Consider the following 18,090-nt stretch of genomic DNA (forward strand, 5'->3'; position numbering starts at 1 on the left):
TGTGCTTTAGGTGGCGAAGCTCTGATTGGATCCGCTTTATTCCATTACCTGATAGTTTCACCTATGGAGTTAAATATTTTCTGCTGGATCTCTTCTCATCCTCACCGTCCTTACTTTTCTGCCACTGGCATGTTGTGTCCTCCCTCTCTTTTCTCTCCCTCCATCCTTTTGCTCTCTCCCCCAGTGTCTCCCTCTGTCTCTCTGACTCCTCCGTCAGCGAGCTTCAGCCTCCTGTCCGAGAGTGGGTGATTAGCAGCAAATTAATTTGGCCCTTAATGATTGGCTCAGGGACTTTCTCCTCTGTGTCTGATTGGCCAAGGGACGAGGAAGCTAATTTCCCTTGGTGCTCATGGCGAATAGTGGTCGCCCTCAATTACCATCTGCTATGTGTGTGTGTGTGTGTGTGTGCAGCACGAGAGCATGTACTGTGACTGCATGCGTGTGCAAGTGTCTTCATAAATGTTTGAGAGTGTGGAAGGAGCTGGTGGACTGGCAATAATGAGCTCTTGCTCTACACAAGGCAGATGGAGAGGTTGACAAACACACTCCTCGCTGTCACACACACACACACACACACACACACACATAGAGGCTGGCTACTGTACGCTTGTACTCCACAAGACTGGCTTTGATTTGTGTACGTGTCGTTTCATGTCCTCACACTCTACCTTCTCTCTTCCCCAGTCATCTCCTCCTTCCTTCTTATAACCTCTCCTCCTTCTCCTGTCTCCTCCCATCAGTCTTTCTCCTTCTCTCTTTAGCGTTCTTCTTTTCTCGCCTCCCTCCTCCTCTGCTGTCTAAAAACCACCCTTTTCTTCTTCTTCTTCTTCTTCTTCTTCTTCTTCTTCTTCTTCTTCTTCTTCTTCTTCTTCTTTTCCCTCCTCCAATCTCCTTTCAGCTATTTTTAATCCCGCGGTTTTGATTTTATGTCAGATGCATCGTTACGCCCATGTGTGAAATGTACTTTAAAAGATGTCGTGTCTTGGATGTCGTTATTGATATTGCTGCCAATTCAAAGGAGTTTTTAATACACGCAGACACACATACAAAAAAGAAGAATATAAGTGACATGTCTATGCTGCTTTGTGTTTATATTTGGGTCATTATTTAAAATGCTGTAATAGTGAGATTTGTGGGTTTTTTAATTTTTTTTGTCTGGTATCTCTGAAGTGGCATTTCTAAAACAAAATCCAACATCATCAGAGCGGAGAAAAACAGGTCATATGGGAGTGCTGGAGAAGAGCTGGCCCCATAAATTATTAACGCGTTGTGTGAAAATCCTACACGTTAGTGCCCTTGCACCCAAGTGAACCAAATGACGTGGTAACACTTTACGGGAAGGGTATTATCGTGAATTCATTCGTGATTTCATGCATGAAAAAGCGTCACTAATACGTGAAAAAAACCCATGACTCATCAGGAAAGTGCATGAATTAACAGTATCTCATGCATGCCTTAATGCATGAACAATACATTAATTAATACAACACCTAAGGTATTTCAGTCATCTTGATTCTAACCGATATTAACCGTGTGCACCGGCAGGCTTAAAAACAAAACACTGAGCAGAGGCAGTGAGTGTGTGTTCACTGTCTCTGCTCAAATGTTCTAATTGTGGTTGACTAAGCAAAACATCTTTATGACTTCGTCATGTTTGAGGGGCCTAAGGTAAAGTGGTGAGCTGGGTATTGCTTTATTAACATTGATGAATAACAAATGAAAGTTGAAGGAGATTTGTGAGCAGGAGACAAAGATAAAAGATGGTTAAAGCAACTTTTATGTCACCCTTTTATGTACACACTTTTTTTGAAGGTTAAGTTTAGGTCTGTTGTTGGTCATCGTTTCTTTTGGTGTGACCATATTTAGGTGATGGAGCGCCAAATTATCAGTTCAGTTAGCAGCCTTGGTTAGCAAGCTGCATCCAGACACCATAGGTGCAGACATCTGGTTATCAGTGCTAAGTAACATACTTTTCCAACATGCTTCATTTTTTTTTATGTATTAGGCTGTAAACATGTTTATTTCTGCTGTAAATAGTTTTTTCTGTCTGGACTAAATTATGGAGCCAAACTCAAGTGGCCATTAGAGGAACAGGTTTCCAAGTGGAAAGAGTTTAACGCGTAGAAAACAAAAAAGAACAGGCATCTTTATTTACAGTTGTTTTTAATCTTTTATCATGTCAAACAAAAGCAACACGAGCAAAAAAGTGATGTTTTAAGAATAAAAAGTGCAGCTGCAAGCTCGTTTTACTCACTGTTGGTTTTGATACCTAATTTAATGAATAATCTACCTCTTTAGTTTCTCTTCTCTTATCTTTAATATAATTAATAATCACTATTCAGGGGTTAAGAAGGACCAGGTCATTATTTATTTATTGAACACTAGGTTGTGAAGACGTCATGGTTAAATAATTATTCTTGAAAATAATCAGAATTGGTCAGAATAGACATTCATTACCATTACTGCTTTTTTTGGTTATTAATTTATTTTTCTTTCTTTAAGGCACGCACACTGCAGTGTCATTCTTGGTCTGTTACACACAAACACAATTAAAGCTATTTACTGCACAAAGTAATGTATGATTTTATATATATGTACCATTACCACAGCGTGTTAGCAATCGTGTTTTTAGACTGATTCTGTCTGAAGCCTTCAGTTTACTGACTTCTGTCCATGTAAAGGCCTGTTTGTTCTGCGTGCATCAGTCTCCCAGTGACAGGGACCGACTGTGCATTTGTAGCAATGGTGGCTATTCAAAGCATGTCAAAACACACTCAGGCACTTCCTTTGTTTCAAGTCTTGAAATGTCTGTCTACTCCCCCAACCTGCAGGTAAGATCAAGTACTCAGAACAGGTGTATGACTCCTGCATGGAGGCGTTTGATTGCCTGCCTCTGGCAGCCCTGATGAATCAGCAGTTCCTATGTGTGCATGGAGGGCTTTCACCAGAGATTCACACGCTGGACGACATCAAGAAGGTAAAATCAAAGACACACGAGCAGTTTTGAGTTATCACTGCTGTTATAACAAAGCAATGATAACTTTTTTGACAAAAAGTGGTGTTTAATGACAATTTCACCTTATTTTGCAGAATTTTCAATTTGTTTTTATTTCTAAATATTTGATAAGCAACAATGAAGCATCAATCAGCTCTTAAAAAATAATGGTTAACTGTCTTTGAGAAGTACTAACATTTCCTTCATGTAGAAAAATCGCTGAAAATGTAGTGAAGAACTGAATCTGAATTCATTTTAAACCTTTTCCTGTTTAATCATTATGTAGTAATGCATAAAATGTATATAAAGTCATAAAACAGCCTTTTAAAAAACATTTGTAATAACTAAATTACAGAGCTGAAACCTACCAATCAGAGTGAGAAAGTCTGGTTTGACAGTGTAGAAGTTGTCATATAGAAAAGGCGCTACAACTAGCTTAAAGAAGCCAAAGCTAACTTCACGTATTGTTTACTAAAGGCCTACACAGAGCAAACGAAACAATGAAAAATAGCAAAAATATCCGTTTTGGTCATACCCTTTGTTATTCTGCATAACTAAATGAATTAGTTGTTGAATCAAATCACAGTGGAGAGAAGAATCTATAACTTGTAAACCTAGCTTAGCAGTAGCTACAGCTTTGCCTTCAATTCAGGTGACGGGGTGTAGCTAAGTCAGGTGTTTAATGAATACGTTATTTGTTCTTTTCTTTTCCTACTTACACAAAACAGTGATACATTAAATTTGTTGTAACTGGGAAGTATAAATAATGATAGTAATGAGATTTGGCCTAGAAAGCCATAGGAACACATTTATTTTGTAGACGATGCATTTAACCCTTGCATCTGCATTCCCAAAGACATGGTGTCACTTTATATTCAGCATCCTGGTATATATGTAAGTTCTGTTATAGAGAGTAATCAGCCTGCAAATGCACAAAAAGAAGAGAGATCAGCCTTCGTAACTGTCCACAGTTTGTTATTCATTCTCAGTTTCACCGTTTCTCCAGTTCCTGCTCTTTGCCTGTGCAGGATAAGGAATACAAGAGCAAGGAAAATTAATCATGCATGCAACATGAGATCGACCTATGTGCAGCACTCAGGCACATTCATTCAGCAGTCATAAACCAACTTTTATTTCAGCTTTTTAGCCTGCTCCGAGTGTGTTCATTAGAAACCATAAAATAACCCCTGTGTGTATACAGTTCACTGAGCTCCAGAGCACAAAGGCACACACATGAACACAGAGATGCGAGAACACACACTTCCTCATCTAATGGCAGTGTTTCCATGGTGAATCTGCTGGTGTGACATCTTCTCCCTCCTGTGTGGTGGGGGTTACCATGGAGATGCTCTGCTCTGACAGTATGTGTTTGTGTGTGTATGCTATGTGTTTGCTTTTCTTTCTCCTCTGATTTATCCTATATGTGTTGGAGGGTTGTTTACATGACTGAAAATGTCTTTCATGTAGAAAATCTCTGTTTCTGTAAGCTGACATTTCTATACTTCTGTGTGTGTGCGTGTTTTTTTTTGTGCGTCCTAGTTGGACCGGTTCAAGGAGCCTCCAGCATTTGGGCCCATGTGCGACCTGTTGTGGGCCGACCCCCTGGAAGACTTTGGCAATGAAAAGACCCAGGAGTACTTTGGCCACAACACGGTCAGAGGGTGCTCCTATTTCTACAGGTACAGGAGGGTAGAATTACTCCTCAAGGTGTTGTGATCGGCAAAAAAAAAACATTACGTAAGAGCCCTGACATTTTATTTTTGAATGGGAATGAATATAGTCTGGCAGCCTTGCAGCAGCAGATCCCTGTGCTTATGAAGCTCAAAGGCAGAGCTAAGAGCTGACCTGGTACTCCAACAAGCCAGTGTGGATGTAATATTCTGGGATGATGGTTCACGGCAGAGACAGTACTCTTTAAAATCACCACCTGAAAGAGAAAGAAGTTCTCACACATGTCCCTGACTCCGGGTTTTCTCTGGGATAGGTCGATGTCTCTTTTTAAATGATCTGAGTGCCCTGTCGCTACCGTGCATGAGCGACGTGCGATGCTCACCTACAAATTAGAAATCTAATAAGTTTCAGGTCGACTTCAAGCTGCAGGTTTGGGATGTTGTTCCCGAGCAGAGAGAACGGGAGAGACGCCGCGTGTGCGCGTTTACACCACATCCGAGATCCACTAACGGTCGCTGGGATTTGTAGAAACTCTTGGCTACTTTACACACACAAACGCACACCAAACACGCAGCACACACAGTTCCGTTTCAGCATGAAACGATATCCCACAATCCCCAGGGAGACTGCACGGTTCTGTTGCTATGACGACTGGCTACTCCTGCCAGATATGGAGTGATATTAAGATACAGTGAGAGAACGAGGGAGAGTAACATAGGAGGAGGGTGGCAGGGGGAAAAAGATGAGAAAGTAAGAAGGGGGGCATGTACAGACAAGGGGGGAGACGGTGTTTAGAAATGGGTGTTGTGACATGTTCTCTGTGGCAAACACACCGATTTTCTATGTTTAGGAGACACAGCATCAATCAGCCAACTAGTGTACACTCAGCCCACCTCAGCACTGAGGCAGCCGTAAGCCTGGCTCAGGCCTGTCACTCCTCACTGATTCCCCCTGCTGGTCTCAGTCAGACACTACCTTAGAAAACAAAAGCCTACTCATCACCCACTGCCAGACTTTAAATATCTGTTTTGTGGTTTACAGCAGCCTTGACATATGACTTGTTTGTTATGTAAAGTGTGTTTTACTGCATCGCTTTGAATAATTCTTCCCCTTCATGTTTCTTCCTTTGCCCTCACTTACTCTCACTTGTTGTCCCTCTCTCTCTGTCTCCAGTTATCCAGCAGTGTGCGAGTTCTTACAGACCAACAACTTGCTGTCAATCATCAGAGCGCACGAAGCACAGGATGCCGGGTGAGCTGACCGGCTGCTGCAGCTCAGTCCTTTCTCTCAGCTTAAATGGGCGCACCATTTCATTTAATGGCTTACCCTGACATTTCATGTTCTGAGCTGTTATTTTTCATTGTCGGGGAATTGGCACATTGCAGGAAAAGAGGCCCTGAAACTGTGTGATTAGCATTGTTAAGAGTTGGTCTGACTGAGAGTGCACCAACAGCCGGTGCAAGATTCAACCCTAACTAACTCAGAACAGGAAGTCAAAGAGGCTGCGTACACTTTGCACTAAAAGTCTGAATAAAATAGTGAAGGGAAAAAAACATTGTGACCCAAAAATGCATTCCTGGCATCTATTATCTCACTGAAAATCCTCTAGATGTAATGCAGCAATTAAGGCAGCGCTGTGTTCTGTGTGTGTGCTGTTTGGTCAACCCATTAACAGTATTTGGTCTGTCATGCAGACGAGTAGTCTGGGTAATCATCCAGAGGTCTTAATGCACTTGTTATAGGATGGCCAAAAAACAAGCGATTTCAGTCGCCAGGCTTCTGCACCTGTGCAGAGTAGCTAATGTGGAGATAAAACATGCATTCATGGTCAAAAAAACAAAAAAGAGACTGTTCGATGAAGTAAGCAGCAGCAGTGTGGATACAAAATGAAGCAGCTTTCACCTGAGAACTTACAAAATACATTGTACTCACTGCTGTCTCTGAATTCTTTGATTGAATTCTTGAAGCCCTTGATTTGTGAATGTGCCGTTGCTGCATTATATTCTCCAACAATAGCGACAGCACAAAGAGAATAACGGCCAGCTCACTCAAAAAAAAAAAATCTAAGCTAGCTGCTACAGGAACTACCCTAAATTGTGATTTTGTCTGGGAAAAATTGGTTTCTCTTCACTGAAGTTTAATGAGCAGTGAGAATGTAAAGCTGTAGCTTGGTGGATTTACAGCAGCACACTTTCCTGTCAATATTACCTGATGAAATGTGTGTTGTTTATAGCGGCCTGACAATGAAAAAGGATTTTTTTCCCCCTAAACCACACAAATCCTAAACAAAGGGGGGGAATCAAAACAGACGTTGGTCTAGGAATATTATCATTAAATTCACACAGAACGTGAACCACGCTCTCCTGGGTGAAATTGTTAGACCCACTCAGCCACCACAACCCAGAACAGTAAAGTTTTGTTTTGATAATTTGCATATCTATGCAGGCTTCCGATGCCCAGCAGCTTTTTCTGTTTTTTTACTTGTCATTTTCCTCTGCTATGCAAGGCAATCTGCTCTATTTCTGTTCTGTTAGTTTAAAAGAGTGTGGCTGTCTCACCTCCAACCATCCCCTGGCTGCTTTAGAAGACCTGCAAAGTAAATCCTTGGTTTTTTCATCCACAGCGCAGTGTCCTATTTGAGTGGCTGTAACGTGGGCGGCTTGTTTGTCTCTCTTTCCTCAGGTACCGTATGTACAGGAAGAGTCAGACTACAGGTTTCCCCTCGCTCATCACCATCTTCTCCGCTCCAAACTACCTGGATGTCTACAACAACAAAGGTCTGACTGACGTGTGTTATCCAATTATTGTAGAGCAAACTGTTTGTGTTGTAAGACTTCTCAGGAAAATCTTTACATGTATGGATGGATGGAAACATTGTTACCTCCTAGAGGAGCAAGCTTTCAAAGGGTTAATATCTGCTTCTGTGTGTGTGTGTGTGTGTGTGTGTCTAGCTGCGGTGCTAAAGTATGAGAACAATGTGATGAACATCCGTCAGTTCAACTGCTCCCCTCACCCCTACTGGTTGCCCAACTTCATGGACGTCTTTACATGGTCGCTGCCCTTTGTTGGAGAAAAAGGTACCCCCCCCCCCCCCCCACACACACACACACACACATTACATAACAAATACCATGGAAGAGGATGTTGAAGAGGAAGTGCAAAATCTTCATCTTCCACGTGAAGATAATTTAGAAACCATTTAATTTTGAAAGTGAAAGTAAACCTTCAGTTGAACTTCTCCAGTGAGAGAGCTCCTCTGCTCAGCTACTAACAGAGTTTGCACGGTATGCATGCCTAGTTTGGGATCCTGGTCCTTGCTGGTGTCTACTGGTCAATAGGGGAGTTGACTGGATGTCTATGGGTTTCTGAGACAGAAGGAGAAACTTAAAGTCTCTGAAGAGCATTCATGTATTCTCAAGGATCACCAGATTTGATGACTCGTTTGACCTGTTTGAAGGCAGGGACAACCCGCAGTGGGTGGACTGGCTTCCTCTATCTGCCCAGTGTAACTGTGGGCGAATGGCTTGTGAGGTTTAGAGGCTGCTGGCCTTTCAGGCAGAATATGGCTTCAAAACCAGCAAAGTGTGGTGTCAGAATCTGGGCTTTATTTTATGGAACGTGTAAATATATACAGAGCAGCTGGGAGGAGGAGCTGCTAAAAGAAACCAGGGGACACAAGTGGTGCTAGATATGTCATACAACCTGGGACAGTAGCACCTCAAAACAAGGCCGACGATGGCTGGAACACATATTAATGTCAGTGAACAGGATGTCTCAGTTCATTTTTTTTACCAAGATAAGCTTTAGTATAGCGGATTTTTAGCATCAATTACAACCTTGTGACAAAAAACAGTTGTGTTGTTAATTCTGGTTGCAATCAATAAACATATATGTTTTCTCTGCAGTTTGAAATTGAGCTGAAGACAATATATGTTAATGGTTCCGGGTCAAACTGACCTGAGGGATACCAGTTTGATAAGCGATTAATAAAATGTATCGCTGATGTACAGTAACAGAGTGTGATTCTTGATATCTTCATCTTTGTTCACTCACAGACCAGCTCCGTCCTACTTACATAAAAAGAATTGTCACATTTTTTTCCCAGAAAACATTTTTATTTTTCACAGTAGACACTGAAACATGTCGTATCAAAGGGGTAACGATCACACCCATGATGGCTCATGTTCCATTAAGGGATCGCGGAGAGCCGGTGTGAAGGTCTGCTGTCACATAGGTCGATAATTTACCGCTATTCATTGAAGGACACGATAATTACCCTGTCGTTAACATTTTGACTAGGACCTAAACTGCATGCACCAGTTGGCAGTTTTGTTGTCCTTTTATAGAAGCGTATCTGTGTCTGTTTGCCCTGCAGTGACTGAGATGCTGGTCAACGTTCTGAGCATCTGCTCTGACGACGAACTCATGAACGATGGAGACGAGATCTATGACGGTAAGAAGCCGCCAGCATTGATTTTTTAAGGGTAGCTAGCATTCTTTTTTTCTTCTACGTGTCATCTTTCAATAACGTTTCTGCTCCACTCACTTCCAGCCAGTGCAGCGGCAGCGAGGAAAGAGGTGATCAAAAACAAGATCCGAGCCATCGGGAAGATGGCCAAAATGTTCTCCGTTCTAAGGTGGGTCAAGTTGCAGTTAAACACGCGTGTGCGCTTGCCTGCACATGCTCGGTTTCCCGCAACTTCTGCAGAAGCTGGCAGTCATCAGATCCTCACTTTTTAAAAGAGATTTTTCTAAAATCTGTCTTTTAAACCACAATCGTGTTTTTTTGCATGTTTGCAGGTGTGCAGTGTGTGAGGAAGTGTGTAATTCTTTCTCTTTATCACCTGCTCTCTTCTTTTACCCACACACATCTGTCACACACACACACACACACACACACACACACACTGTCTCTGTCTCTCAGGGAGGAGAGTGAGAACGTCTTGACCCTGAAGGGACTGACCCCGACAGGCATGCTGCCCAGTGGCGTTCTCTCTGGGGGGAAACAGACCCTGCAGAGCGGTGAGCGTTTCATTCACTCACACACACATAAGCACACACACACAGTCACATGCACACAAACTTAACCCTGAACTCATATTCAGAAACACAATGCCACACAGACAGTTTGAGTATCTGCTTTGGAGCATCCTCCGGTTCCTCCATGCCCTCCCTCCTCTTCTCCTCCTCCTCCAGCTGTTTTTCTCCTCTCATCCTTCTGCCTCACTGACTCACTCCCTCTCTCCACCTCACCTCGCCAGCGCTGAAGGATACTAACAGCCCACTGGTTGCCTGTGTGTGCGAGTGTCAGAGAGAGTGTACGAGCGAGAGGCTGAGAACCTGAGAATGACACCAAAACACAGGGCAAATGCATGTGTGTGTGTGTGTGTGTGAACTAACAGCAGCTAATGCTAACACCAGGTGCCCTCTGAACCTGCTGTGGTCTCAGTGCTGCTCTGAGGGCTTTGCTTGTTTAAAACCTGAAACATGCCCCTTAGAAGGGGGTGTCTGGTAGTTGGGATATTTAATTAATGCTAATATTGAAATTATATGGATGTTACACATGATATTGATGATACAGAGTCTCTCACTTGTGTATATTTATCATGATGACATCTCCACAGAGCTCTAACGTGAATTTGGCCAACAGAATAGCATGGAGAAAATTTCATGTTCAGCTAAACAGATATTGGTCCAAGCTGGCCGTCAAAAACTGCAATCTTTCACTTCGGCCTTAGTTCATACCTGTCTGATCTCCCAGGCCAGCGTGAGGTCTCGTTTTATGTTTTATGACTTCCTGTTTGATTTTTGGATCACCCCAAAGTTCTGCCTACACTGTTTTCCAACCAGAGATTGTTTGACAACATTTAGCTCAGCCTGTCGGAGCCTCCTCAGCAAGCGCTGCTCACCCATACGGCAAAGATGTTTACGCATATCTGCACAGAGCATGTTTCAGCCTTCACTTCGTTTTCCTTCTCCTCCTCCTTTCTTTGTACTCCATCTTTCTCTCGGACTCTGTCATCTCCTCTCTCTTCCTGTCCTCCTTTCTTTCTCTTCTTTTGCCCATCCTTCAGCTACCATTGAGGCCATTGAAGCTATCGAGACAGTTAAGGACGCCGAAGGTAAAATCCCACTCATTTCACTGTGTGTGGGCGTGTGTGTTATATGTGTGTGTGTGTGCGCGTATGGACGTGTGTGCAGCATGGCTGCGCTCTCAGCCCATGCTCATAAGGTCATAGATATTTCCTTAGACACGATGCACTCAGCTCTTCTAACTGCATCACCGCTCTCAACAAAGCTGCTGCATGCTGGAGCCACCACATTAAAGCACACAACATGCATAAACCTTTCTTTTTCATCCTCTTGGGAAACAGGAAACACATACAGCCATATATTTGCATTCTGTTCAGATGAAACACGCAGAGAATATTTTCTCCACACACACACATTTACAAGAAGAGCGGGAATGTGGGCGGGAGAGGATGTTGCAATGGCAGGGTCACCCAGACCTCCTCACGGACTGCAGTGTGTTAGTATTTTTCTATAGTTTCCATAGATGCTGTAGTTCTGTAGAAGATGAGCATGCAATCAATCTGTTTCTCAACAACCTACAGCAGAACTCGGGCCAGATCAAAATTTGCAACATTTGCAATTCGCTGAAGAAACATTTACACTGATCTGCCACAAAACTCGTCTTTTTACTTAGCTTTCAGCCTCCTGCAGCGTATTCACGTGACCTAGATTCAGAATAAAAGTCTTTGCTTACACCAAGAGATGGTGTGTGCTGAAGAAGGCAAGCTAGTGTGGCTGAAACCTCTGCAAAAAGTTGGGTTTGGGATTATACAGATACAGTTTCACGCTCAAAACCTTTGCAAAGAAAAAAAGATTAATTTGGCATATGGATGCATTACATTCAGAGGCGGCTGACAGGTCTGCCAGGTTCTTTTGAGCTCATGAACAGATTGTGGTCATGGATTGTGTCTTTTGTGTATCATGCCCGGCGTGCACAGGCCCAGTACTCGGTACGCTTAAGTTACCCATACTATTTTGTGTTTGTACCTTTAGTGCTGTCTTTGGCTTACCTGAAGTACAGACCATAATTTGTTTACCCAAATGAATTATGGGTATCGCCTGTGCTGTAGTTTTCTGTCATGTTATATATGATTTGTAGTTGGGTGTTAGACATGTGCTTTGTAGTACAGTGGCATCTGTGAGCAGCTGCATGTGTGACAGTTGTCTTGTGCCGTTGTTGAAGAGTTGGCGTCGGCCTCTCCAGACAGTCCTCCTTATTGGTACAGGAGCGTCTGCTGGAACAGAGGTTTACCTGGTCTGGGGTGACAGCTACTACAAAGAATCAACCTTAATGCTGGTCGATGTTTTGTCTAATTTAAAGACACACAGTTTATTAAAGACAACTGAAATAAAGCCAAGTCTACAGCCATGCTAGCTCTGTGAAATGCTTCCGCTAGCATGCTAACAGGTTTACGAATGACAGAAGGAACACGCTGCTGAATTAATACGTTTAACTGAAGTCCAGATATGCGTGAATGACTGACTCTTCAGTGTGACTGAACAGACTGCGACAATTTGGATCTGGTGTACTGCTAATGTGTTTGTGTGCTTTGCTAACATTTGACGATTAGCAGTAAATACAAAGCAAAGCTAATGCTACGCGAGCATGAGCAAACATCTGACAAATAATAATAATATTAATAATAGTAATGGTGACTAACTCAAACATAAAACCCATTTAACAGATTTATCAGAGAACACACATAATAAATGTCCGTTCAGTCATTTCCTCATTTGCACCTTTAAAGCATTAGTGTCGGTTGGTATGAAGTTGCAACTTGGATGAAATAAAAACAAAAAGCAGATGCGCATGCTTTTGTTTCATAATGACTCTAAACACTGCTGACTCACCTGTACTACTTCCCATAAAACCGCCATCTGATAATATCTTGCTGCTCTCTGGAAACCAACTGGTTTCACTTTTTTTTCTGTGTAAGGATTTCTTGAAAAGCACTATAAAAATCATTTTGCATGGAGGTGCAATCAGCTCTATCTAACTCTCAGCAAATAAATATTCTTCCCAAAATGTTGAAGCACTTCCTGAAATATTTGTCAAGTCCAAAGCGGAGTAAAGAAAATCCTGGCGATCACTATGACCTAACTAAAATTGGTGGAGTGCTTCTTTAAGATATCAGTGCAAGGTTAAAGCTGCCCCCTCCCAAGTACTCCCAAAGCCAAAAGGGAGGAACATGAGGGAAATGGAAAAATGTGACTACATGTCTTTACCTGTAAATTCTGTGAGCTCCTTCTGTATATGATGGTTTGAATGAACAGCTAACTGTCAGAAACTTGTCCCGAGGGGAAAAGATATCTTAAGGTCTTACGAAAAACCGATTGTGCTCATATTGTTTTTCTCATAACATCTTACCAACCACTTTACTCACACTGCTAATCTAAGGTCAATGTCCAGATAAACACCGTTCATGGGTGGCATAACATCTTTGTAGATATGAATATACAATATGATTTTGTTTATCCAAACCCCAGCTGACCTTCAGCTGAAGAGATTTAGATCAACATGATCTAAATGTGGTTACTGGAGAAACTGAGAAAAGATTTACTTCCCAGGCCACACTCATGCTCCTTATCGGGGGGTTTGGATACACAAGATTTTGTGCAATACTGTGTCAACTTTTAACTGTGCATGTATGTGTGCTTCTGCCTTGGTGCGTGTATGCGTGTGTCTCTGCAGCCATTCGAGGGTTCTCTCCGCAGCATCGGATCAGCAGTTTTGAGGAGGCCAAAGGTCTGGATCGGATCAATGAGAGGATGCCGCCGCGTCGCGATGCCGTCAACAGCGTGGGCCTGTCGATGGGCCGCATGAACATGGGAGAGCCCAATGGGACCGACAGCAACAGCAATCTACAGTGATGGACGTACATGCCCACGTGCCCACACACACCTACAGTTACCACACTGACCTGGTCCCATATTTCATATTATGTGTACATAGGCATATATACAGACAAGAAAAATGCATCACACACACACACACACACACACACACACACAATATTTCCTTTACTAAATAGGTACAGACAACATAAAACCCAATGCAATTACATACACACATCCTGCCCCTTTTCCCGTCGCCATCAGCTGTTATTTAAAGGCATGAGCGTACCTGGACTTTACCACCAAAGGCTCAATCTCTTCTCTGAACTGATTGGCCCCATTTAGAGAACTACAACTCTCATGTACCTGCACAACCACAGGAAAAGAGTCTCCAAAAATACTCCCCACGCAAAGCACGAGCAGCTACTGTTTGCCTTGTACGGAGGGGGGTGGGGGGATCACCAGCGGGCTGACAGTGACAAGCCTGTGAAGGTGTGCTGTTTGTGATGGACGGGGTCAAGTTTAAGGGTTGGTGCAGACGGCGATCGGTGGGGGGGGAGGTATTTAAGTGTCATGTATGATTCTTTTTCCTGTTTGCATCCCCAAAACAGGAAGTGGAACCATTACCAATGCTGATTTTCCAAAGTGCGTGCACATGCTTTTAACGTGTCGGTGTCTGTATGGCTGTATTTGGAAAAAAAAATGAAAGAGTGTTTACGTTTGCGAACACGAGCAGAGCCGAGCATCAGGCAACGGCGAGAATATGTTTTTGATGTGCAGTGTGGCGGCTTATCTGCCAGCGAGAGATGTGCGGAGATAATCTCAAGCTGCGGTCTAATCTGAGCCTCGCCATCCTTTCCTCCTTTGGAGGAGAGTCCCATTTTGCTTTTGTAGCACCACACTGCAAGCATACGCCACTTGAAGTCAAGTGGCAGGAAACCTCCCTGCCTGCTCATCCACCCAAAAAAGAAACAAAGAAACCCCCTCGTGGCTCCAAATGTGACCCGGGATCATATTTGAAGTGTTTCTCCCCACCTGTTGTGTGTAAATAGAATAAATAAGAGAGGTTTTATTGCACATCTTGATGCATTTGGTCACAGGGTCTGCAAGATGCAGTGTATGGTAACGTGGGATGCCTAATGTACTGTATGTGAGGGAGACGCAGAGGTGGGGGAGGGGAGTTGAAATGTGAATTCAACACTCTATTCATTCTCTTTCTACATCCTCCTTTCTTCCCGAGTTGCTGTCTGCTAAAAAGACAGCAGTGACTGCTGGGAATCTCCGGCCTAATAAGCAGGAAACGATATTCCACTGAGGAAACACACTCTTCTGGTGAAGGCAGAAGCCAAGACAACAAGAAGAAGTCCGAAGGGGGAAAAAGGGTCTTTGTAAAGCATTTATATTAAAGCATCAGTGCATGCAGAGTTAAGTTCTTTGATAATAATGTGAAGATTATATTTGTGCTCTGTGTTTCACTATGGTAGGATTTTCTTTTCTTCTTGTTTTTCTGGCTAATATAAATGAACTGAGGTATGATGAACCATTTATTTTGTACATAATGTTAATTTTATTTTTTTTTTGTATTCATTTTGCGTTCGATTTCATTGGGGGTTATTTTTGCCACCTTTTTTTTCCTTCCTCTTTTTTCACGACCTGTGTTTCCGGTTTCTTTCGACGCTGTACAGAATGACGACTCACTTCTATTCAAAGTGTCAAGTTCACGTTCTCTCCTCTCTTCTTTGTCGATGTACAGGAGTTGTTTTTAAATGATAAATATGAATAACGATAAACAAATATTAAACTAGCATCGATGAATGACCATTACTATATACAAAGGCACAGGCATTCAGGCAGCCAAAAGCATGATTGCATGGTTAAAATTTGCGCTGTTCAAAGCAAAAAAGCAGCAGACACATTTTAACGGGAGGCGTGTTGCCGTCACAACTTAAAGGAAAAAAGTGTACTCTCTCTCTCTGATCATAATTCTTGATGATTCCTCTTGTTATTTGATGATATTTATGAGTCTATGATTATTATGATTCTATTTATTATGGACATTATTCTTAATATTAAGCTCTCTCTCTCTCTCTCTCTCTCTCTCTCTCTCTCTGCTGGTTGCTCTTCATGTTGCGTTGCTCCTTGGTTGATCTTGTGCTTCTCTGGGAGAGGTGAACCCCCCTTGGGAGACCCTGTGCCATAGAAACTGTGCCACGGTTCTGACTTTCTCTGTCTCTTGTTCAATCTCTCTCTCTCTCTTTTCTCTCAGCTTTCTGTTTTGACTCCCCCGGTCACTAACACTGTAAGCATGCCCCATGGGACGATCCACTTTTTTACTCTTGAATAAAATATGCATGAACCTTTGGTATGGATACAGAGCCTTTATTTCCTTGTCACATGTTTCCTTACCAATTAATCACAGACACAAATTGCAATACAAAGGACTAACTCTGATGTCTGTGAAGGTTCTCAGTCCATCCGTGAGTCATTTGGTACCGGGCCGCGAGAGTTAAGGCTCGGGTGTGAAATTTATGGTTTTCAGAGTTTTTATCAGTTTTTAGTGTTAACTCGGTTTCCCTGGGTCTTTTCCCGTGTGTTTTGAATACATCTTTTTTTGGTACCGGTACTGGTTTTATTTTGTTGTATTTATCCGCAACACCTTGAAGGCCGGTCCGTTAAAATATTGTCGGACATAAACCAAAGATGTTTATAAACCGAAGATGTGAAGATGTTTCACCTCTCATCCGAGAAGCTTCTTCAGTTCTAGGGTCAAATGGTGGAGAGTCCCAGATTTAAGCCCTGTGGGAGTGTGAAAACGGGTGTAAATCACAGAACTGAAGAAGCTTCTCGGATGAGAGGTGAAACATCCTTAAGCAACTTAAAGAAGTCCAGATGCTTTTCTTTCCAAGTTCCTTAGACGACTAACTCTGATCAGAGCTGCATAGACTTAGAGCACCTGTTCTGTTCTGAAATGTGAAAGATGCCACACAACAGAGACATTTAAAGAGAAGTCATGCATGTTTAAGTAGTTAAGATCTGAGCAAAGATCAAGTCTTAACATGATATCAAATATACATTCGTTTAAATAAGGCCCCCTTTAAACAAGCACTCAGCGACAGTGGGAAGGAAAAACTCCCTTTTAACAGGAAGAAATCTCCAGCAGAACCAGGCTCAGGGAGGGGCGGGGCCATCTCTTTCAAAAGGTTGGAGGTGATGAGAGGAAGAGAGCCAGACATTAATATTAGCTAATGATTAAGAGAGTGGGGCAAAAACACATAGAGAGGTTGGTGAAGAAGAAATAGTCAGTGCATCACAGGAAGCCCCAGCAACCTAGGCCTACAGCAACATAACTAAGGGAGGATTGAGAGTGACCTGATCCAGCCCTAAATATAGGTTTTATCAAAAACGAAGGTATTAAGCCTAATCTTAAAAATTGAGAGGGCGTCTTTCTGTTGAATCCAAACTGGGAGTTGGTTTCACAGAAGAGGGGCCTGAAAGCTGAAGGTTCTCTGCCTCCCATTCTACTTTAGGAACAATAAGTAAGCCTGCAGTCTAAAGTGCTCCACTGGGTGACACAGTACTATGACATCTTTAAGATAAGGTGGGGCCTGATTATTCAAGACCTTGTATGTGATGAGAAGGACTCAAAATTTGAATCTAAATTGTACAGGGAGCTGATGAAAAGAAGCTAGTGTGGGAGAAATCTGCTCTCTCTTTCTAGTCCCTGTCAGTACTCTCGCTGCAGCGTTTCGGATCAACTGAAGGCTTTTCCAGGGAGTTTTTAGAACATCCTGATAATAATTCATTACAATAGTCCAGCCTACAAGTAATAAATGCATAAACCAGTTTTTCTGTATCACTCTAAAACAGAATATTTCTAATTTTAGAGACATTGCAAGAAAGCAATCCTGCATATTTGATTAATATGCACATTGAAGGACAGGAAGGTCAAAAAATACCAAGATTCCTCACTGTGTTACTGAAGGTCAGGGTAATGCCATCCATTATGTAAACAGAATTGGTCCTAGCATGGAACCCTGTGGAACGCATAATAAACTGTAGTGTGAAGAGGGCTCTTCATTTACATGAACAAATTGGATATTAGATACATATCATTGCAGTGCAGTGTCTTTAATTCCTTTAATAAAATATTATGGTCAACGGTTCTAAATGATGCACTGAGGTATAGCACAACAAACACAGATATGAGTCTGACTGAAATTCTTCAAATAAACCATTTCTCTGCAGATGATCAGCTGGCTGTTTTACAGCTACCTTCAAGAATTGTTGAGATAAAAGGAAGGCTGGAGATTGGCTTATTAACAGTAGCTGACATAGCTGGTTCAAGTGATGGCTTTTCAAAATCATGGTTTAATTACTGCCAACTTAAAGTTCTGACGTACATTGTCCAAACATGCTATATCCATGCCCTGCTATCAGCCCCTTTGAGCCCCTTTGACTTTCTTTTGCTTTTAGAACTATCTTAATTCTTCATGGCACAGATAGAGTATGTACAACGA

At 42.4% G+C, this 18,090-nt stretch overlaps 1 protein-coding gene across 2 annotated transcripts in view; it reads left to right on the top strand.

The window, feature by feature from the left end:
- Positions 1–15,934, top strand: part of ppp3cb (protein phosphatase 3, catalytic subunit, beta isozyme) — a 36,377-nt gene extending 20,443 nt beyond the window's left edge. Inside the window, exons 5-14 of one of the 2 annotated variants that reach the window (XM_084940504.1) lie at positions 2,832–2,977; positions 4,535–4,674; positions 5,840–5,917; positions 7,349–7,443; positions 7,618–7,743; positions 9,042–9,119; positions 9,219–9,303; positions 9,591–9,688; positions 10,741–10,788; positions 13,431–15,934. In XM_084940504.1, coding sequence (XP_084796630.1) covers positions 2,832–2,977; positions 4,535–4,674; positions 5,840–5,917; positions 7,349–7,443; positions 7,618–7,743; positions 9,042–9,119; positions 9,219–9,303; positions 9,591–9,688; positions 10,741–10,788; positions 13,431–13,609 — 1,073 coding nt within the window. In that variant the 3' untranslated portion in view covers positions 13,610–15,934. The remainder of the gene's footprint in view (positions 1–2,831; positions 2,978–4,534; positions 4,675–5,839; positions 5,918–7,348; positions 7,444–7,617; positions 7,744–9,041; positions 9,120–9,218; positions 9,304–9,590; positions 9,689–10,740; positions 10,789–13,430) is intronic. The other variant, XM_084940513.1, reaches the window with a different exon arrangement.
- Positions 15,935–18,090: the final 2,156 nt, after the last annotated feature.

Source organism: Perissodus microlepis, chromosome 2, assembly GCF_051167445.1.
Source record: "Perissodus microlepis isolate ML-2025 ecotype Zambia chromosome 2, ASM5116744v1, whole genome shotgun sequence".
NCBI classification, from domain to species: Eukaryota; Metazoa; Chordata; class Actinopteri; order Cichliformes; family Cichlidae; genus Perissodus; species Perissodus microlepis.